The 16,227-nt window shown below is 48.8% G+C and overlaps 1 protein-coding gene across 1 annotated transcript; it reads right to left on the bottom strand.

Moving 5' to 3' along the window:
* Positions 1-249: 249 nt before the first annotated feature.
* LOC104298098 (uncharacterized) lies at positions 250-15,989 on the bottom strand. The gene is made up of 10 exons (XM_009898135.2): positions 15,790-15,989; positions 15,094-15,107; positions 13,581-13,717; positions 11,320-11,451; positions 8,675-8,841; positions 6,752-6,853; positions 4,403-6,155; positions 3,193-3,327; positions 2,185-2,365; positions 250-558 (listed from the first exon to the last, which is right to left on the bottom strand). The coding sequence occupies exons 1-10, from the start codon at positions 15,987-15,989 to the stop codon at positions 302-304; spliced, it is 3,078 nt and encodes a 1,025-aa protein (XP_009896437.2). The 3' UTR covers positions 250-301.
* Positions 15,990-16,227: the final 238 nt, after the last annotated feature.

The following is a 16,227-nucleotide window of genomic DNA, read 5'->3' on the forward strand; positions in this document are numbered from 1 at the left end:
GCACACAAGGAAATGCTCAGCTACTGTTTAGTTCCTCCTAATAGCAGCACTCTGAGGCAGCAGACACGGAATACCAGCAATATGAACATCGCATTAACACTACTACAAGATGTGTTTCTCGACACCAGCATCACAGCCCCCGTCAGTTACTTCAACCCCTCTGCTTTTTGATAACCTGTCAAAAACACCTTCCATGGCACTGCGGAGGGCACTTCGTCCTTCCCTCCCCATCCTCAGCATTGCCCTTCCGTCTCCCTTTCATCATCACTATTGTCATTCATAGCATCATGATTAGTTGCGATTATTCCAGAATCTTCGCGGGTTCCTCGGATTTTTCTTCTTTGCTCCCTTTGTTTTCATGCTCCGTGCAGCTTTTCTCTTGTGTGCTTGTGTTTGGAGGACAAAGCTCTTGCAAAGCCCTTTCCACAGCTTCCTGTTTCAGCGGAGGGCTCGAGGAGTTCTTCGGCAGGGCCATCTGCAGGGCACACCACAAGGCGGTGCGAGCCTTGCGTGTGGAGCCAGCCAGCTCTCTGATGGCAGCCGCCAGAGCCAGGACATCTACAACAGAAACACACACCCCAGGGTGAAGCAGCAGGCAAGCTGGCAACGTGGAAACAGCAAAAAACAACCCCCAACATTTGGATGATTTCATAGAATCAATAAGGTTGGAAAAGACCTCAAAAATCATCAAGTCCAAGCTGTCACCCAACACCTCCTGACAACTAAACCATGGCATCAAGTGCCACATCCAATCCCCTCTTGAACACCTCCAGGGATGGTGACTCCACCACCTCCCTGGGCAGCACATTTCAATGGCTAACAACTCTCTCTGGGAAGAACTTTCTCCTCACCTCCAGCCTAAACTTCCCCTGGCACAGCTTGAGACTGTGTCCTCTTGTTTCAGTGCTGATTGCCTGGGAGAAGAGACCAACCCCCACCTGGCTACAATCTCCCTTCAGGGAGTTGCAGAGAGCAAGAAGGTCTCCCCTGAGCCTCCTCTTCTGCAGGCTAAGCAACCCCAGCTCCCTCAGCCTCTCCTCCTAGGGCTTGTGCTTGAGGCCTCTCACCAGCCTTGTTACCCTTTTGTTCAAACCATCACTGCTACACAAAGTGCTAACGCTGTGTCCTCTGCTGCACTGCTTGAATTCCATCAGCAGTCATAGAATCATGGAATGGTAGGGATTGGAAGGGACCACTGGAGGTCATAGAGCCCAACCCACCTGCCAAAGCAGGATCACCTAGGGCAGGTCACACAGGAACATATCCCAACAGGACTTGGGAGTCTCCAGAGAAGGAGACTCCATAACCTTTCTGGGCAGCATGCTGCAGGGCTTCACTTCCACAGAAGTGGAGAATCATCACATGCAATTGCTGCTGGTTTTATCACTTAAATAAGGTACACAATCATACCTTAGTATTACCATTCAATACAGCACCACTACTTTTGTTTCCTTTCACTTTATAAGCTGAAGAGAAATTTAACCTGCTTAAAAGCAAGTACAACTACTACTTACCTTAACAGAATACCACAGAACAGCTTTTACAGCTCTCCTTTTAGTCAGGATAGAAATGCTTCCAAGTATTTAGTAACAAAACAGCAGAACAGGAGATCTCTTGAAGGGATGAAAAGTCTTGTAAGAAGTAACAGGTTTAGACTTACCAACCTGTCTTGCTGAAGTCACAATAATTGTTGCATGCTTGGTAGTGCTGGGTTTAGGGTTGGGTTTTTTTCCCAACCTCAAGGATTCTCAGGGGAGACCTTATTGCTGTCTACAAGACCTGAAGGGAGGTTGTAGCCAGGTGGGGGTTGGTCTCTTCTCCCAGGCAAGCAGCACCAGAGCAAGAGGACACAGTCTCAAGCTGCACCAGGGGAGGTTTAGGCTGGAGGTTTGGAAGAAGTTCTTCATAGAAACAGACTGGCCATTGGAATGTGCTGCCCAGGGAGGTGGTGGAGTCACCATCCCTGGAGGTGTTTAGGAAGAGACTGGATGGGGTGCTCAGTGCCATGGTTTAGTTGATTAGATGGTGCTGGGTGATAGGTTGGACTTGGTAATCTCAAAAGGTCTCTTCCAACCTGGTTAATTCTATTCTAGGACTCTAGATGTCGAGTTTGCCCATTTCCAACATTTTCACAATTACATCTTTGACAAAGCTTTCCAGGCCAGAGGAAGGGGAAGCAGTTACCTTTCTCATTACTGTAACGGGGTGCCCCCTGTCTCTGGGGGTTAGCAGCATTAATGATCTCATCCTTGCGCCTGGCCTGCGTCACCTGAATGGCTTCCATGTGCTGTTGCAGAGCGGTGGAAATGTTCCTGTGCACAGGGGTCCCACAAAGCCTTTCCATCTTCCCTATCAGAGTGAGCACCTGCCAGAGACAGTGAAAGCACCAAGACCATTGGCAAGTCTCCAAAAACCCCAAACTAATGAAACACAAGAATTCTAGTTCAAGAAGGCTTACATGAAGTCACAGGATGGTGGAGTTTGGATGGGGCCTCTGGAGATCGTCCAGTCCAACCCTCCTGCCAGAGCAGGGTCACCCACAGCAGGTTGTCCAGGATCAAAGTGCCCATGTGGGTTTGTAATCTCTCCAGAGGAAAAGAAATCACAACCTCTTTGGGCAGCCAGTGCCAAGGCTCTGGCACCCTCACAGCAAGTAAGTTTCTCCTCATGTTCAAATGGCACCTGCTGGGCTCCAGTTTGTGCCCATTGCCACTTGTGCTGTCCCTGGGCACCACTGACAAGAGTCTGGCCCCATCCTTTTTTCCCCAAGCGTGGGGCTCCTGCTGAGCACTGGCCAGATCCCCTCTGGGGGCTCCTGCTCAGCCTTTGCTCCTCACAGAGCTGCTCCAGGTGCCTCAGCAGCCTCCCAGCCTCCACTGGACTCTCTCCAGTAGTTCCTTGTCTCTTGAACTGCGGAGCCCATAACTGGACTCACTTCCCCAGCTGTGGTCTCACTAGGGCAGAGCAGAGCAGGAGAAGCTCCTTTGACCTGCTGGCCACACTCTACTTCATGCACTCCAGAAGATCATTGACCTTCTTTGCCACAAGAGAACATTGTTAGCTCACGGTGAACTTGCTGTCCATCAGCACTACCAGATCCTTCTCCATAGAGCTGCTTCACAGCAGGTTAACCCTCTCCCTGCACTGGTGCAGAGGGTTACTCCTCCCCAGACAACAGCAAGTCCTCCTTACCCTGGCTTGCTCCCGTGACTGGTCGACAATCAAGCGATCGACTCGGGATGGGTTCGCAGGCAGCCGGGACACAGGAGTGGTGTTTGAGCTTGACACACGCTTCCCTGGGAAGCTTCTTGCAAACTCAGCTTCAGTCTGAGGGGGAAAAAAAATCACACAGATACTTTAAATGCTTTAAACCAGTACAGAGCTGCAACCTGTACCTCGAGGCCTGTTTAGGATTTTGATACAGAATCACAGAACTGTCAGGGTTGGAAGGGACCTCAAGGCTCAGCCAGTTCCAACCCCCCTGCCATGGGCAGGGACACCTCACACCACTGCAGGTTGCTCACAGCCACATCCAGCCTGGCTGCAAACACCTCCAGGGATGAGGCTTCCATCACCTCCCTGGGCAACCTGTGTCAGTCTCTCACCACCCTCATGGGGAAGAGCTTCTTCCTAACATCCAATCTGAATCAACCTATTTCTAGTTTTGCTGCATCCCCCCCAGTCCTATCACTCCCTGACACCCTCAAAAGTCCCTCCCCAGCTTTTTTGTAGGCCCCCTTCAGATCCTGGAAGGCCACAATTAGGTCTGCACTGCATGTATTTACTTCTGTATTTGCAGAAGAGTGTTCCCCAGTCACCAAGTCCCAGCCTGATGGGAGGTCAGAATTTGAAAGCACCCACGGATTAAAACCAGACATGCCAAACAACACAAGAGTTATACTCCAAGCAGATGTTGTAGGTGGTGTTCTAGGTGTTTCCAACTAAGAATTGTCACCTACTCAAGGAGTGACTTATCTGAGAGCCTAGAGGATCTAAGTGTTCAAGAAATGTGTGGACAGGGCACTTTGGGCCATGGTTTAATGGCCATGGTGGTGTCAGGTTGACAGTTGCTCCTGATCATAGAATCAGTAATGATGGAAAAGACCTCAGAGATCAAGTCCAACCTGTCACCCAACACCTCATGACTACTAAACCATGGCTCCAAGTGCCACATCCAATCCCCTCTTGAACACCTTTAGGGACGGTGACTCCACCACCTCCCTGGGCAGCACATTGAGGGCTCCTTTAGGGCTCTTCCACCTGCAACAATTCTATGGTTTAGTAGTCAGGAGGTGTTGGGTGACAGGTTGGACTTGATGACCTTTGAGGTCTTTTCCAACCTTATTGATTCTATGATGCTCTATAAACTGTGATCACCACCGCAGGTAGGAAGTTACTTTACCTTCTTTCTCTCCTTCTCCAAAGCTCTCCACTGCTCATAGCACTCCTCCAGTCGCAGGTGGAGCTCATTAGCAGGCCCACTGCGATTCCTTGGGGGTCTGTACTTGTTCAATGGTGTTGGAAAGGCAAAGTAAGGAGCAGCTACTTCCCCACCAAAGAGATCGCTGATGAAGGGACCCAAGTGGTTGAAGTCATCGTAACGGAAAAGGTCAACCAGTTCCGAGAATGGAAACGGTGATGGAGGAAACCCAAAGTTATTTGCTGATGAAAAGAGGTGGTGGTTAAATGGGGGAAACTTGGGGTTTTGTTTAAAATCAGACATTAATGGGAAAGAAGGAAGGAAGGAGGGATTGAGGAAGTCCGACACGCTACCGCCGCTCTGCTCCTGCTTTGTGCGGAACGCGATGGGCTGCTGCCGGTTCGGGGCTGTGCAGCCGAGCTGAGGAACCCAATTCCTTCTGCCTCTCCTGTCATCTCTGTTATTATTCTCTGGGGTCTCCTTTTTTGGAAACCTGTGGTATTTTTCCAAGTCTTCACTCAGAGCATTCCTCTGCATTAACCAGTCGGGTGAAAAACCGCTGCGGAGTTTACTGTGCTGCCCCCTCTTAGGAGGCAATGAGTTGTGCTGGGGCTGCCCAAAGGCTCTCAGTTGCCTCTGAGCTGCTGAGGTGAAATTTGGAACTCCTGAACAATTAGAAACACCATTTGGCATGTGTAACCTTCCATCTTTCCTTGGAGGGAGGACAGGTAATATCTGTGAGTAGTAGGATGACTGTGTCACAGACTGATGGGTGGGAGAGCCACTGGACATGCTGGAAACCCCTGAGGACGACTGCGGACTTTTCCCCTCCAGCCACACACGTCCCTGGTGTGATGAATAATTCCCACATTGCATAACATTTTTGGCAGAGAAATCATACTCAGGGACTTGAGGAGAGCATTCTTTAGGACTAGCCTGGACCTTACATTCATTGTTATTAAAAGCATCCCCCAAAGTAAAGCTGTGCTGACCATTTTGCACGTGGGTATCCTGCGGTTTCCTGTTTGTCCCTCCAGAGGAATTATTATCTTTAGAGGGTTGATTGAAAAAACAGAGAGAGGGATGAACTAATGGCTGCAGTTTATGTGCAGCTGTTAAGTTTTCATATCTTTTAGAGAAGAAGTGGTTGTCCTGGGACACTTTATCCCAAGAGTTATCACCAGGCTGGTTGGGAAGATCGCAGGAATACTTAGTTTGTTCTTGAGCACCATTTTGCAGAGCTTTGCCTCTTGTTCTTTCAATCTTCCAGTACTCTTTCTGAATGCTAGTGCCATCCTTCATTGTGTTCTGAGAAGAAAAAACACTGAAGTTGGAAGCCACTTTCTCATAGTCTCCATTTAAGCTCACGTGGTCATAGCTGCACAGGCGCTGAGTGTAGTCTGCACTGGGACACAAGAACCCCTCCTGGTGAGTCATGCTGTTACTTAGCAAAGAGGAACTGTCAGGGTAACAGTCCTTCAGAGTATGATCAGGCTGAGTGCAAGTGCCAGATGGGGAAAGCCAAGACTCTATGAGATGAAGGTCTTCCAAACCTCTGTGCAACATCTCCACATCATGAGACTTCTGCAGGTGCTCCTGATAGTAGCTCTGTGTGCCCAGCAGGTCTGAAAAATCTTTGCTTTCACTAGAGTGCTTAGAAGGGAGCCCTGAGAATTCACCATTGCTTCCAAGATCAGGTGCCCATATTGGGGGAAACAATCTTGAAAGAGAATTCCTGCAAGGAAGTTCAAGGAACCTGCTGCAATGATTTAAATCATTTCTTACTTGAAAACAATTCATGTGTCATGCTTATTCCACCCACAAAGGCCTCCCCCATTCTTGGCTAACCAGACACAGCCACACATCAGCTTGGAGGGGAATATTCCTGCTACAGTTGAGTAAGCACTGGGTGAAGTCTGTCCTTCAAGGCTGCTCTCTGATGTGTATATCCCAAAGAGCTGAGATCCACTTAACCAAAAGAGACCCAAAGAGCTGAGATCCACTTAACCAAAAGAGACCCAAAGAGCTGAGATCCACTTAACCTAAATAACTGAGATCCAACTGCATTCAGCGAGCTCCCAACTGGTTAAAATGAGATGTTTGGGGTTCCCTCCCCCCCCAGATGTTGTAGGTTGATGGAAGACATCAGCAAATGTATTTCTAACAATTGGTTGCTTTTTTAAGTGGCAACTGATGTGAAGAAAAACACTTCCACAGTTCAAGGGGATTTATCAGACCTCTGTCATTCAACTCCTTGTAATAGCCTCCAATATGCATCAGATCTGTGTGACAAAGGGGGCAAAAAGCAGCATGCAACATATAGGAGCTTACCAATCTGTAACTGGTTCTGGCTTGCTTGGCTCCTCTAAAATGCTTGAAACCAGCCCAAACATATCAGGGGCATTGCCAGAGTACGACAGGCTAATTGGTGCCCTGAAAACAAACAAACAAACAAGTTGAACTTGGATAAGTGAAGTTTGCTCAGGAGGAAAGAGGCAAAAGGGCATCCTGCTTTGGCAGAGGGGTTCAACCTGATGATCTCCAGGGGTCCCTTCCAGCCTCTAATGTTCTGTGATTCTGTGACTTCCAGGCCCTTCTGTGCAGAGCTGCTTTCCAGCAGGTTAACCCCTGACCTGTACTGGTGCAGGGGGCTATTCCTCCTCACAACCAGCATCAGTGTCAAAAGCTGTGCTAACCAGCCCCCCCCAAAAGGCAGCATTATGTCCCCAGCACTTGGCATTAAGATGGAATGGAGAGAGTGGGAATCCCAGTACAAAGTCCTGGTTTACACTCTTCTATTCAAGAGGAGATTGGACATGGCACTTGGTGCCATGGTTTAGTGGTCATGAGGTCTTGGGTGACAGGTTGGACTTGATCTTTGAGGTCTTTTCCAACCTTACTGATTCTATGAAGGTGGAACAGCTGTAATGCTACCATTTCAGTTGCTGTCCACAAGCCATAAAATGATCAATATGAAGGAGAGAACCAACTCTTTCAGTGGTTTCCCCTGGTTTCTCTAATCATTCCCCATTCCTTGCCATCCTCATACCACTAATGACTTCACAGAAATCCCTCCCCTGCAGAGCTGACTTCCCAAGCTGAAGGGGAGTCTAATTTGCTCTCCAGTGGCAGAAAAGCTTTTAAACCCCTGTCCAGCCTCACTGCCCTTATCTGGACCTTTAATCATTCTACTGCACTTTTAAGAGTGATTGATCAGATGTGCCTGCAGTAGTCAAGACTAGAGCAGAGTGGTTTCTCCAGGGAAATAAAAATGCTGTGTGATTCAAGTAACAAAGACTTTGGCTTTCATTCAGCATCCAAACCTGCAAAGTTTTTAATATAAAGTCAAATCTGAGTGCATTATATCAAGGGCACAGTAAGAGAGGAGGTTGGTGTATGCTCAAGAGGAGCTCTATTGTATTAGAGATTTATGCTTGAAGTGGCAGAGGCACCACTGGCACTCGACCTGTGCCCAGCAGTCTGCCTTGTTCATGTTCCAGGAAATACTCCACATTATCCAGCAGGATCATCTTGAGCACTGAGGGACAGGAGGCACAGAAGGAGAGGGGCTTTTTCCTGCAGGAGTTCTCAACTCCATAGAGCACTTCCCCATTTCATTTCCTAAATGAAGCATTCTTTCCAAACTCTAGCATGTTTTTAACATCCAAATACACACCTACACAGCCCCCTCACCAACGTTTTTCCCCAGCCTCAATAATAACTATTATACATCAAAGAAAATGCATTGAGCTTCCAGTTACCATAGAGTCACAGAATGCTTTGGGCTGGAAGAGGCCTTAGAGATCAGCTAGTTCCAACCCCCCTGCCATGAACAGGGATAACTTTCACTAGCCCAGGTTGATCAAGGTCTCATCCAACCTGGCCCTGAACACCTCCAGGGAGGGGGCACCCACAGCCTCCCTGGGCAACCTGTTCCAGTGTTCCACCACCCTCACTGTACAGAATTTCTTCCTACTCTCCAGTCTAAAACACCCCTCATCCATCTTGAGGCCATTGGCCCCTAACCTACCACTACAAGCCCTTCTAAAAAGCCCCTCCCCAGCTTTCTTCTAGGGCCCTTCAGGTACTGGAAAGCTAATATAAGTTCTCCCTGGAGCCTTCTCTTCTCCAGGCTGAACAGCCCCAAACAGCAGAGTTTATCCCACAAGCCCTTCCTAGAGAAGACCCAGAATCCCCTTTTTGCTGCCCCATAACAATCCCAGAGCTGCAGAACACCACCATGAACGCTCATACCGTTTCTTTGAGCAGTCCTGAAAGGAAGGTTTGGAGCTGATCTCCTCTTCCCGTGCTGCCCAGTCGCTGTAGAGCCGGGAGGACTCCAGCGGAGGCGGCGTGCTACTGATTCCTCCCAGCAATGGGGAAAACAACTGAGCATCCATTTTGTGTTGCTTGCTATTTACCTGTTGAAAAGAGCAGTAAGTACCTTCAATATCACATGTTTAAAAGCCACCCCTTCCTCTTGTATCTTGAGCTTCCCTTCAGAAAAATGAAACAGAATACAGAGTTAACCAGGCTGAAAAAGACCTTTGAGACCATCCAGTCCAACCTATCACCCAACACCATCCAATCAACTAAACCAAGCACCCCATCCAGGCTCTTCCTAAACACCTCCAGGGATGGTGACTCCACCACCTCCCTGGGCAGCACATCCCAAGGGCCAATCTCTCTTTCTGGGAAGAACTTCTTCCTAACATCCAGCTTAAACCTGCCCTGGCACAGCTTGAGACTGTGTCCTCTTGTTCTGGTGCTGGGTGCCTGGGAGAAGAGACCAACCCCCTCCTGGCTACAACCTCCCTTCAGGGAGTTGTAGAGAGCAAGAAGGTCTCCCCTGAGCCTCCTCTTCCCCAGGCTAAGCAACCCCAGCTCCCTCAGCCTCTCCTCCCAGGGCTGTGCTCCAGACCCCTCCCCAGCTTTGTTGCCCTTCTCTGGACACCTTCCAGCATCTCAACATCTTTCCTAAACTGAGGAGCCCAGACCTGGACACAGGACTCAAGGTGTGGCCTAAGCAGTGCTGAGCACAGGGCACAATGACTTCCCTGCTCCTGCTGGCCACACTGTTCCTGATCCAGACCAGGATGCCATTGGCCTTCTTGGCCACCTGGGCACACTGCTGGCTCATGTTCAGAGACATAGCAATGACCACAGGATGCAGTCCATTGCCTCAACATCATCCAAATCTGGCAAATCTAAGCACAGTAAATGTATTTTTTTTTCTTCAGTCTTTAGTACCCAGGAGTTTAATTCATGAAAGATATCAGGAAGGGGAATTTAGACCAAAAGCCACAGTCAGTAACAGCTGGAAGAAACAAGGTGTCAGCAGACTCACCTCAGGCACAATAGACAGACTCTCACCTCCTAAAAAATAAACAAGCAATGCCAATTACTTACTTCACGACTAGAGGAGTTCTCTACAGATTTCACATTGTAGGTGTTTGTGAGCCAGGTTCACAAGCTCCAAATCTTCTAGGCTGCTGGAGAAAAAGGGAAGAGTGATTATCCCAGCTGGATCCCTGAAATCACCACACAGTATTCCAACAGAGAGCCCACAGTAAGCAGGGAGAGACATTTGTGAGCCTCACAGAGCAAAATGTGGAGAGGGAAAGGAATCTGTCTTGATGTACTGGTCCAGAAAAGACTGTTAGGAAAATTCATTTATTCAGTGAATAAACAATAGATACAAATAACATGGGGAGCTGCCACCTCAGAAGGGCAACAAAGCAGGGGAGAGCCCTGTGAGGAGAGGCTGAGGGAGCTGGGGTTGCTTAGCCTGGAGAAGAGGAGGCTCAGGGGAGACCTTCTTGCTCTCTACAACTACCTGGTTAATTCTATTCTAACTTCCTGGTCAGAGACTAAATCCGTGCTACAGGTAAACTCTTAACACTGCAGAAGGGAAGGAGAGCGAGTTCCAAACTGTCTCCTACAAAGAACTCCTAAACCCCACACAAATCCACCCAAGTATCATTTAGGAAAGCAGCAAGGCCAACATTTTAGCAACCATTTAGTACTTATCAGCAAGCACATGCTGATGCCCCTGCTCTGGTCTCCTTTAGTCTACTAGGAGGCAACACACAGAGATAAGTTATGCTCCTGGGCTGGAGTGTAAAATGCTCCTGCACAGATTAAAAATAGGACCTGTAAGTAATGGATTTATCTTTTATTTTCAGAGCCATTAATCACTGCTAATGTGAGCTGTGCAGGACAATGTGGCTAAAGCTCAGCAGAGGAGGTACTTCGTGTACCCTGGATACAGCCTCGTCACTCAGCGCTTCCCAAGCGGGAGTCTGGCGTTTCACCTACTGAAAGAGACCTCCAGGCTGAATGAGAACTTCACTTCTGTGCTTAAATATGAGCTTCCACTATCTGAAGGGGGCTCCAAGAAAGCTGGGGAGGGACTTTTTAGGGCGTCAGGAGTGATAGAACTGGGGGGGATGGGGAAAAAACTAGAAATGGGTAGATTCAGACTGGATGTTAGGAAGAAGTTGTTCCCCATGAGGGTGGTGAGAGCCTGGCACAGGTTGCCCAGGGAGGAAGGCCAATGGCATCCTGGCCTGCATCAGGAATAGTGTGGCCAGCAGGAGCAGGGAAGTCATTGTGCCCTGTGCTCAGCACTGCTTAGGCCACACCTTGAGCCCTGTGTCCAGTTCTGGGCCCCTCAGTTTAGGAAAGATGTTGAGTTGCTGGAAGGTGTCCAGAGAAGGGCAACAAAGCTGGGGAGGGGTCTGGAGCACAGCCCTGTGAGGAGAGGCTGAGGGAGCTGGGGTTGGACTTGATGATCCTTGGGGTCCCTTCCAACCTCAGTTATACTGTGATTATTCACTACATTGAGTTAGGAAACCAAACATTTCTTACATCTAAGTAAATGTTCTTTTTAGACTCACCTGTGAGTTGCAACGACCAGAGGCGGCACTTTCTTTGACCATGTCCTTGCTATCAGTCCACCAGTTGCCTTCTCTGAAGTATGCAGCATTGCCACCCAAGCAGAAATTCAAGTTCTCAAGGACAGGCTTTGCCTATTTAAAAGCAATTAAAAAGGAGAAGAAAAAAAAATTAGTTGTCAAAGTTGTACAATGCAAGAAACTCATTTCTAGCTGCCTCTATCTTCCACCATCTCACACCAGCCACAGCTCCTCCAGCACCACCCACATCTTACACATTTGAAGAGCAGAGATGTTATCACTGGCAGATCCCACAAGGCAGACCAGCTCAGCACACAGAAGAGCTGCTGACCACAGGCCACAGAGTCCCAGAAGAACTCTGCATCTAGGGACATGCAGCCAGAACCACACTGCCTGGAAGGACTCTTCTCCTCAGCTGTATCCTGTCACACACAGGTACACAAGTCCCTTCTCCCAGGCAAGCAGCACCAGAACAAGAGGACACAGTCTCAAACTGCACCAGGGGAGGTTTAGGCTGGAGGTGAGGAGAAAGTTCTTTACAGAGAGAGTTGTTAGCCATTGGAATGTGCTGCCCAGGGAGGTGGTGGAGTCACCGTCCCTGGAGGTGTTCAAGAGGGGATTGGACATGGCACTTGAAGCCATGGTTTAGTAGTCATGAGATGTTGGGTGACAGGTTGGACTTGATGATTTCTGAGGTCTTTTTCAACCTTATTGATTCTATGATCACAGAGGTCCACATCAGCCACGCCAGTACATAAGCTCACCCCACGATTCTCTTCATCTGCACACACCTGCCACAGACCTGAACATCCTCCCCTATCACATAACAGGACAAACAAACCTCAGGCACTGGGGACTGTCCCCATTTGAGTGTTGCACTCCATCTTCAGACTCATAGCTTCTGTTACTGGCAAAGTAAGCCACCACCCTCCACTGAGCTTTCAGCTATTTGTGATTTATCAGCTGTGCTGTCAAAGCAGACTTAGTGATACCCAGTGGGTTAATCACTGTCTTTGTGACTACTACTGACAGTTTTCAAAGTGGGTTTCACAGAGCATTAGCTGATATCTGACAAAGCATCAGCAGGTATCTCAAAGTTCAAACAACAATCCATTTTGATCTCCAAACAGGAACTACTTCAAGCCATGGGACACTTCAGTGTTGGATGATAGGTTGGACACGATGATCTTGAAGGTCTCTTCCACCCTGGTTTATTCTATTCTATCCCAAAGCATTGCAGGTGCTGCATTAGCACCCGTGGCAGAGTCCAGCCTAAGCTTCACATTCATGCAGCTGCTCACCAGAGGCCTTACCTCTGTGCCAGGGCAATGTACCCCCTTCCAGAAAATGGGTTTGCAGTGGTAGCTTTCTCTGGCTGTCACTTAGCTTTTAGGAGTTGATACAAACACGTGCTTATTGCACTGCTGGTAAATAATTCATTCCTGGAAAGGCTTTCTGGGATATCTTCAGGATCCAAGGGTGCCACATTAGAGCCCTGGTAGAAGCTTTAGTTAAAGCAGCGCTGCCAGCTGGCGCTGTGTTACGTGGACAAAAAGAGAGGTTCCCACAGAGCACTTTCATATCACAGCCTGAATGTCTAAAGAGTTTTATGTTCTTCTGTGTCATTCAAAAGGAACTTTCAGCAAAAAGATCAATGACCACAGCACAGCATCTGAAGGAAAGAGGCTGTTCCAGCAGTCAGGAAAACTGATGGGTTCCTACATGTCCATGTCCCATCCCGAGCTCATTGTAACAGCAACAGCAGTTTTCCAACTGCATTCTCTTGGTTCTCCCAGTCCCTCCCTGCTCTCCCAGGGAAGAGCCCACTATGTGACTGGACAACTGGGCCATGCTTAAAGCCTTTCTCTCTGTAAGGACCTCTCCTCTGTGAGGCTGTCAGCTGTCACAGCACAGAAATTCATTCCCACCAAGACATCCGCCCATCTCTACCCCAGTTCCACTGGATTTGGTGGATGATGCAGAGCTTACTGGAGGAATGACAGACTCCTCAAAACCAGAACCATTCAATATCTGGGGGGGCAGGGGGGGGGTGGGGGAGTGCAATCTCCCTGGGATTCCTTAGGAGTGCCAAGGCCACTCATCTTCCCAGAAAGGCTTTTTGAATTAGCACTACAATCTCTGAATGAACCTTGTGAACAGAGAGTCCTCCCAGCACCACACTGACTCTGGTGTCTTCTGACCCTTGAGGGCAGGGACAATGTTCTCCCCATGTATGTATATACGGGCAGAGATACACTTTCCACCACCACCTTCTTGCACTTCTCAGAAACAGAAGCCACAGTGAAGATGAAACCCATCTTTGAGTGACTCCTCACCAGCTCAGGGTAGCATTGCTGATCTGAATGGCTCTTCTTCCGAGCTACACAAACAGTGGCATCCTCAGGCGGATTTACACTGCACTTCAGAGAGGCACAGTGTGCACATACACACACACTGATGGCATCCTGGCAGGGTCACCACGTCACAGGCTTGGCAATTCCACGTGCTACAGTACATCTAATCCTCCAGGAAAAGGAATGGTTTGAAGCATGACCTTAATATTGCAGGGAGATCCTGAGCAAGGCCTAAAAATCTGCCACCTGAGGGTTTACAAGTTCCAGAATGAGGTTAAAAGGGAGAATTTCTAAGTCTGAAAGATCCACACTTGTCTGCAGCCCACCTGTTCTGAACTTCTTCTAGATTTAAGGTCGATCTGCTTTACAAAGCTAGACAACAGAGTTTGGTGGGGAAAAAGATTTCAACCTGCTCCTCAACTCCACCTTCACAAAGCATTACCCTTGATGTAGTACCCCTGTGAGGTACTTCTTCCTGAGCCTCCTGGAACACACAGAGCATTTCCTCAACACTCAGATCAATTTCTTGTCAAGGACAAGAAACAGAGCACAGTAAGCACTTGGGAAGCCACATGGCACAGGTTGAACCACCAGGACCCGTGGCTGCCTATGTGCAGTTACCTTCACTTCAGCCTTCCCAAAGTCAGCAATTTCTGGGTTTGGTTTTTTAGGGGTAGTCTTAGATAGAGCTACTCATTCTTAACTGTGGCCCAAAGCCACTTGGAACACCTAAGCCTTACTGTTTCCAAGTACTTTTGCACGCTGCCCTTCCTCTGGAGTTTCACACAATGCTTCTCCTTGATATAAGCCAGGAGACCTTAATTAATCCCCAATTAAACAAAAAAACATAAATTAACATATCCTTCAAGCTGTTGTCAGTTGTACAAACAGCAAACACAGCTCAGCTGCAAGATGTCACTACCCAAAAGCTCCAGTTTGGGGCTGCTGAGGGCAAGGTGGCAAAAGGCACCTGGCACTCCAGGATTCAAAACATCCACTCAGCAGACACATGTGTAAGTATCTGGAAGGCTTATTTGTGTTCAGTGCAGGCTCCATGGAAATAAAAGGGAATTTAATGCCAGCTTCCTCTACATAGTCACCTTCAGTTAACATTCTTACCACGTGCAACACTTTGCTCCCAACAGAGCAGGGAAACACGAAGGACTCTTAAACAAACAAGAGTTTAAACTGAACTTCCACTCACTTCAGAGTGAAATGTCCCAAAGGCAGCCAAGATGCACAAACTGCAGACGATGTCCTTGCCAAACCAGGGTTATTTGGATTAATGCACTCTCAGGGAAGCTTTTTGTTTAGGAATACAGAATTCCAACTCAAGTTAGAAGCATTTTTCCGGGCTCATTTTGACAGATGGACAATCCAGCACCACTTAAAACTCCCCTACATCGGAAATGTCTTCTTTGGGAGCAAACAAACAAAAGAGGCTGAAACGGACAGTTACTGAGCATGTGAAAACAAGCTCCCTGAAGTTACAAAACAGCACATGGGGTCCAAGAAACAGGATTTTTTTTAATACATTTTGTACATTACATATCATTATGAAGACATCTGGATATTAATATCGTGAGACTACCACGATTAGATGAAAAGCTACTTTGCCCTACTTGTCAAGCTCCTTGCTTTGTGAAATTCAAGCACTAAGTAACTGCCTTCAAGACTGCCGAGTGAGCAAACAGCCTCACTGTTTCTGAAGGGGAAACAGAAAGGGAATCTATTACCCGCTCGAGCAGTTACTACCTTTCTCGGAGAAAGCACCACTGCAAGTGCTCCCAAGTTTCCCATCCACTTCCCAAGTCTCTCCTCATTGTCCCTATGAGGAGGCTGCTGGTTAACGCGGAGAGCCAGACGTGTTTGGAGAGCTATGTGTTTGTCAGGCGCCGACTTGAAAGGCTTGGGGGCACTAGCAGGCAAATAAATCATTACACTAACTTTAAACTACAGCACCGCAGCAGCCTAAGCCACTATCGCCCTGCAGAAAGCCTTCGGCCGGCTTATATCCCGGAAAAATCAGTGTTACTGCAGACGCTGGGGAAACAACACCAAAACCCAAACCCACAACACAGAAACCTCCTCCCGTTACGAGAAATCAACTTCCACCGAGACAAACCTGCAGCGCCGTTCCCACCAGCCATTCCCTGCCCGCATTCCTCCCACCGACACAGGCCAGCGGGGCAGCAGGGCGGCTGCCAGGTGCCAGCCCGGAGCACTGCAGCAGCGCTCAGCCCGGGGCAGCGTGCTGAGCCAGCGCTGCCGCCGCACCTCCCTCCGCTCCCCTGCCATGGGACGCAGGCTGCACACCCCAGTTACTAGGCGCACACTGTTGCCAGGCTCTGGAGAGCGTCTCTCCTCCACCCCGGGAAGCTGCAGGACAAGAAATAACCCCAAACAAACCCAAAAGGGCAGAAAAGCGGCAAGCAGGCGTTGGGCTGAGGGCGGGGGGGCAGCCCCCCGAGACCAAGTGTCAGCGCTGGCGTGAAGCGGTTACTCCACACGGCTGTTACGAGACGGAGGAGTCGCT

The sequence above is a fragment of the Dryobates pubescens genome, chromosome 21 (assembly GCF_014839835.1).
Source record: "Dryobates pubescens isolate bDryPub1 chromosome 21, bDryPub1.pri, whole genome shotgun sequence".
NCBI classification, from domain to species: domain Eukaryota; kingdom Metazoa; phylum Chordata; class Aves; order Piciformes; family Picidae; genus Dryobates; species Dryobates pubescens.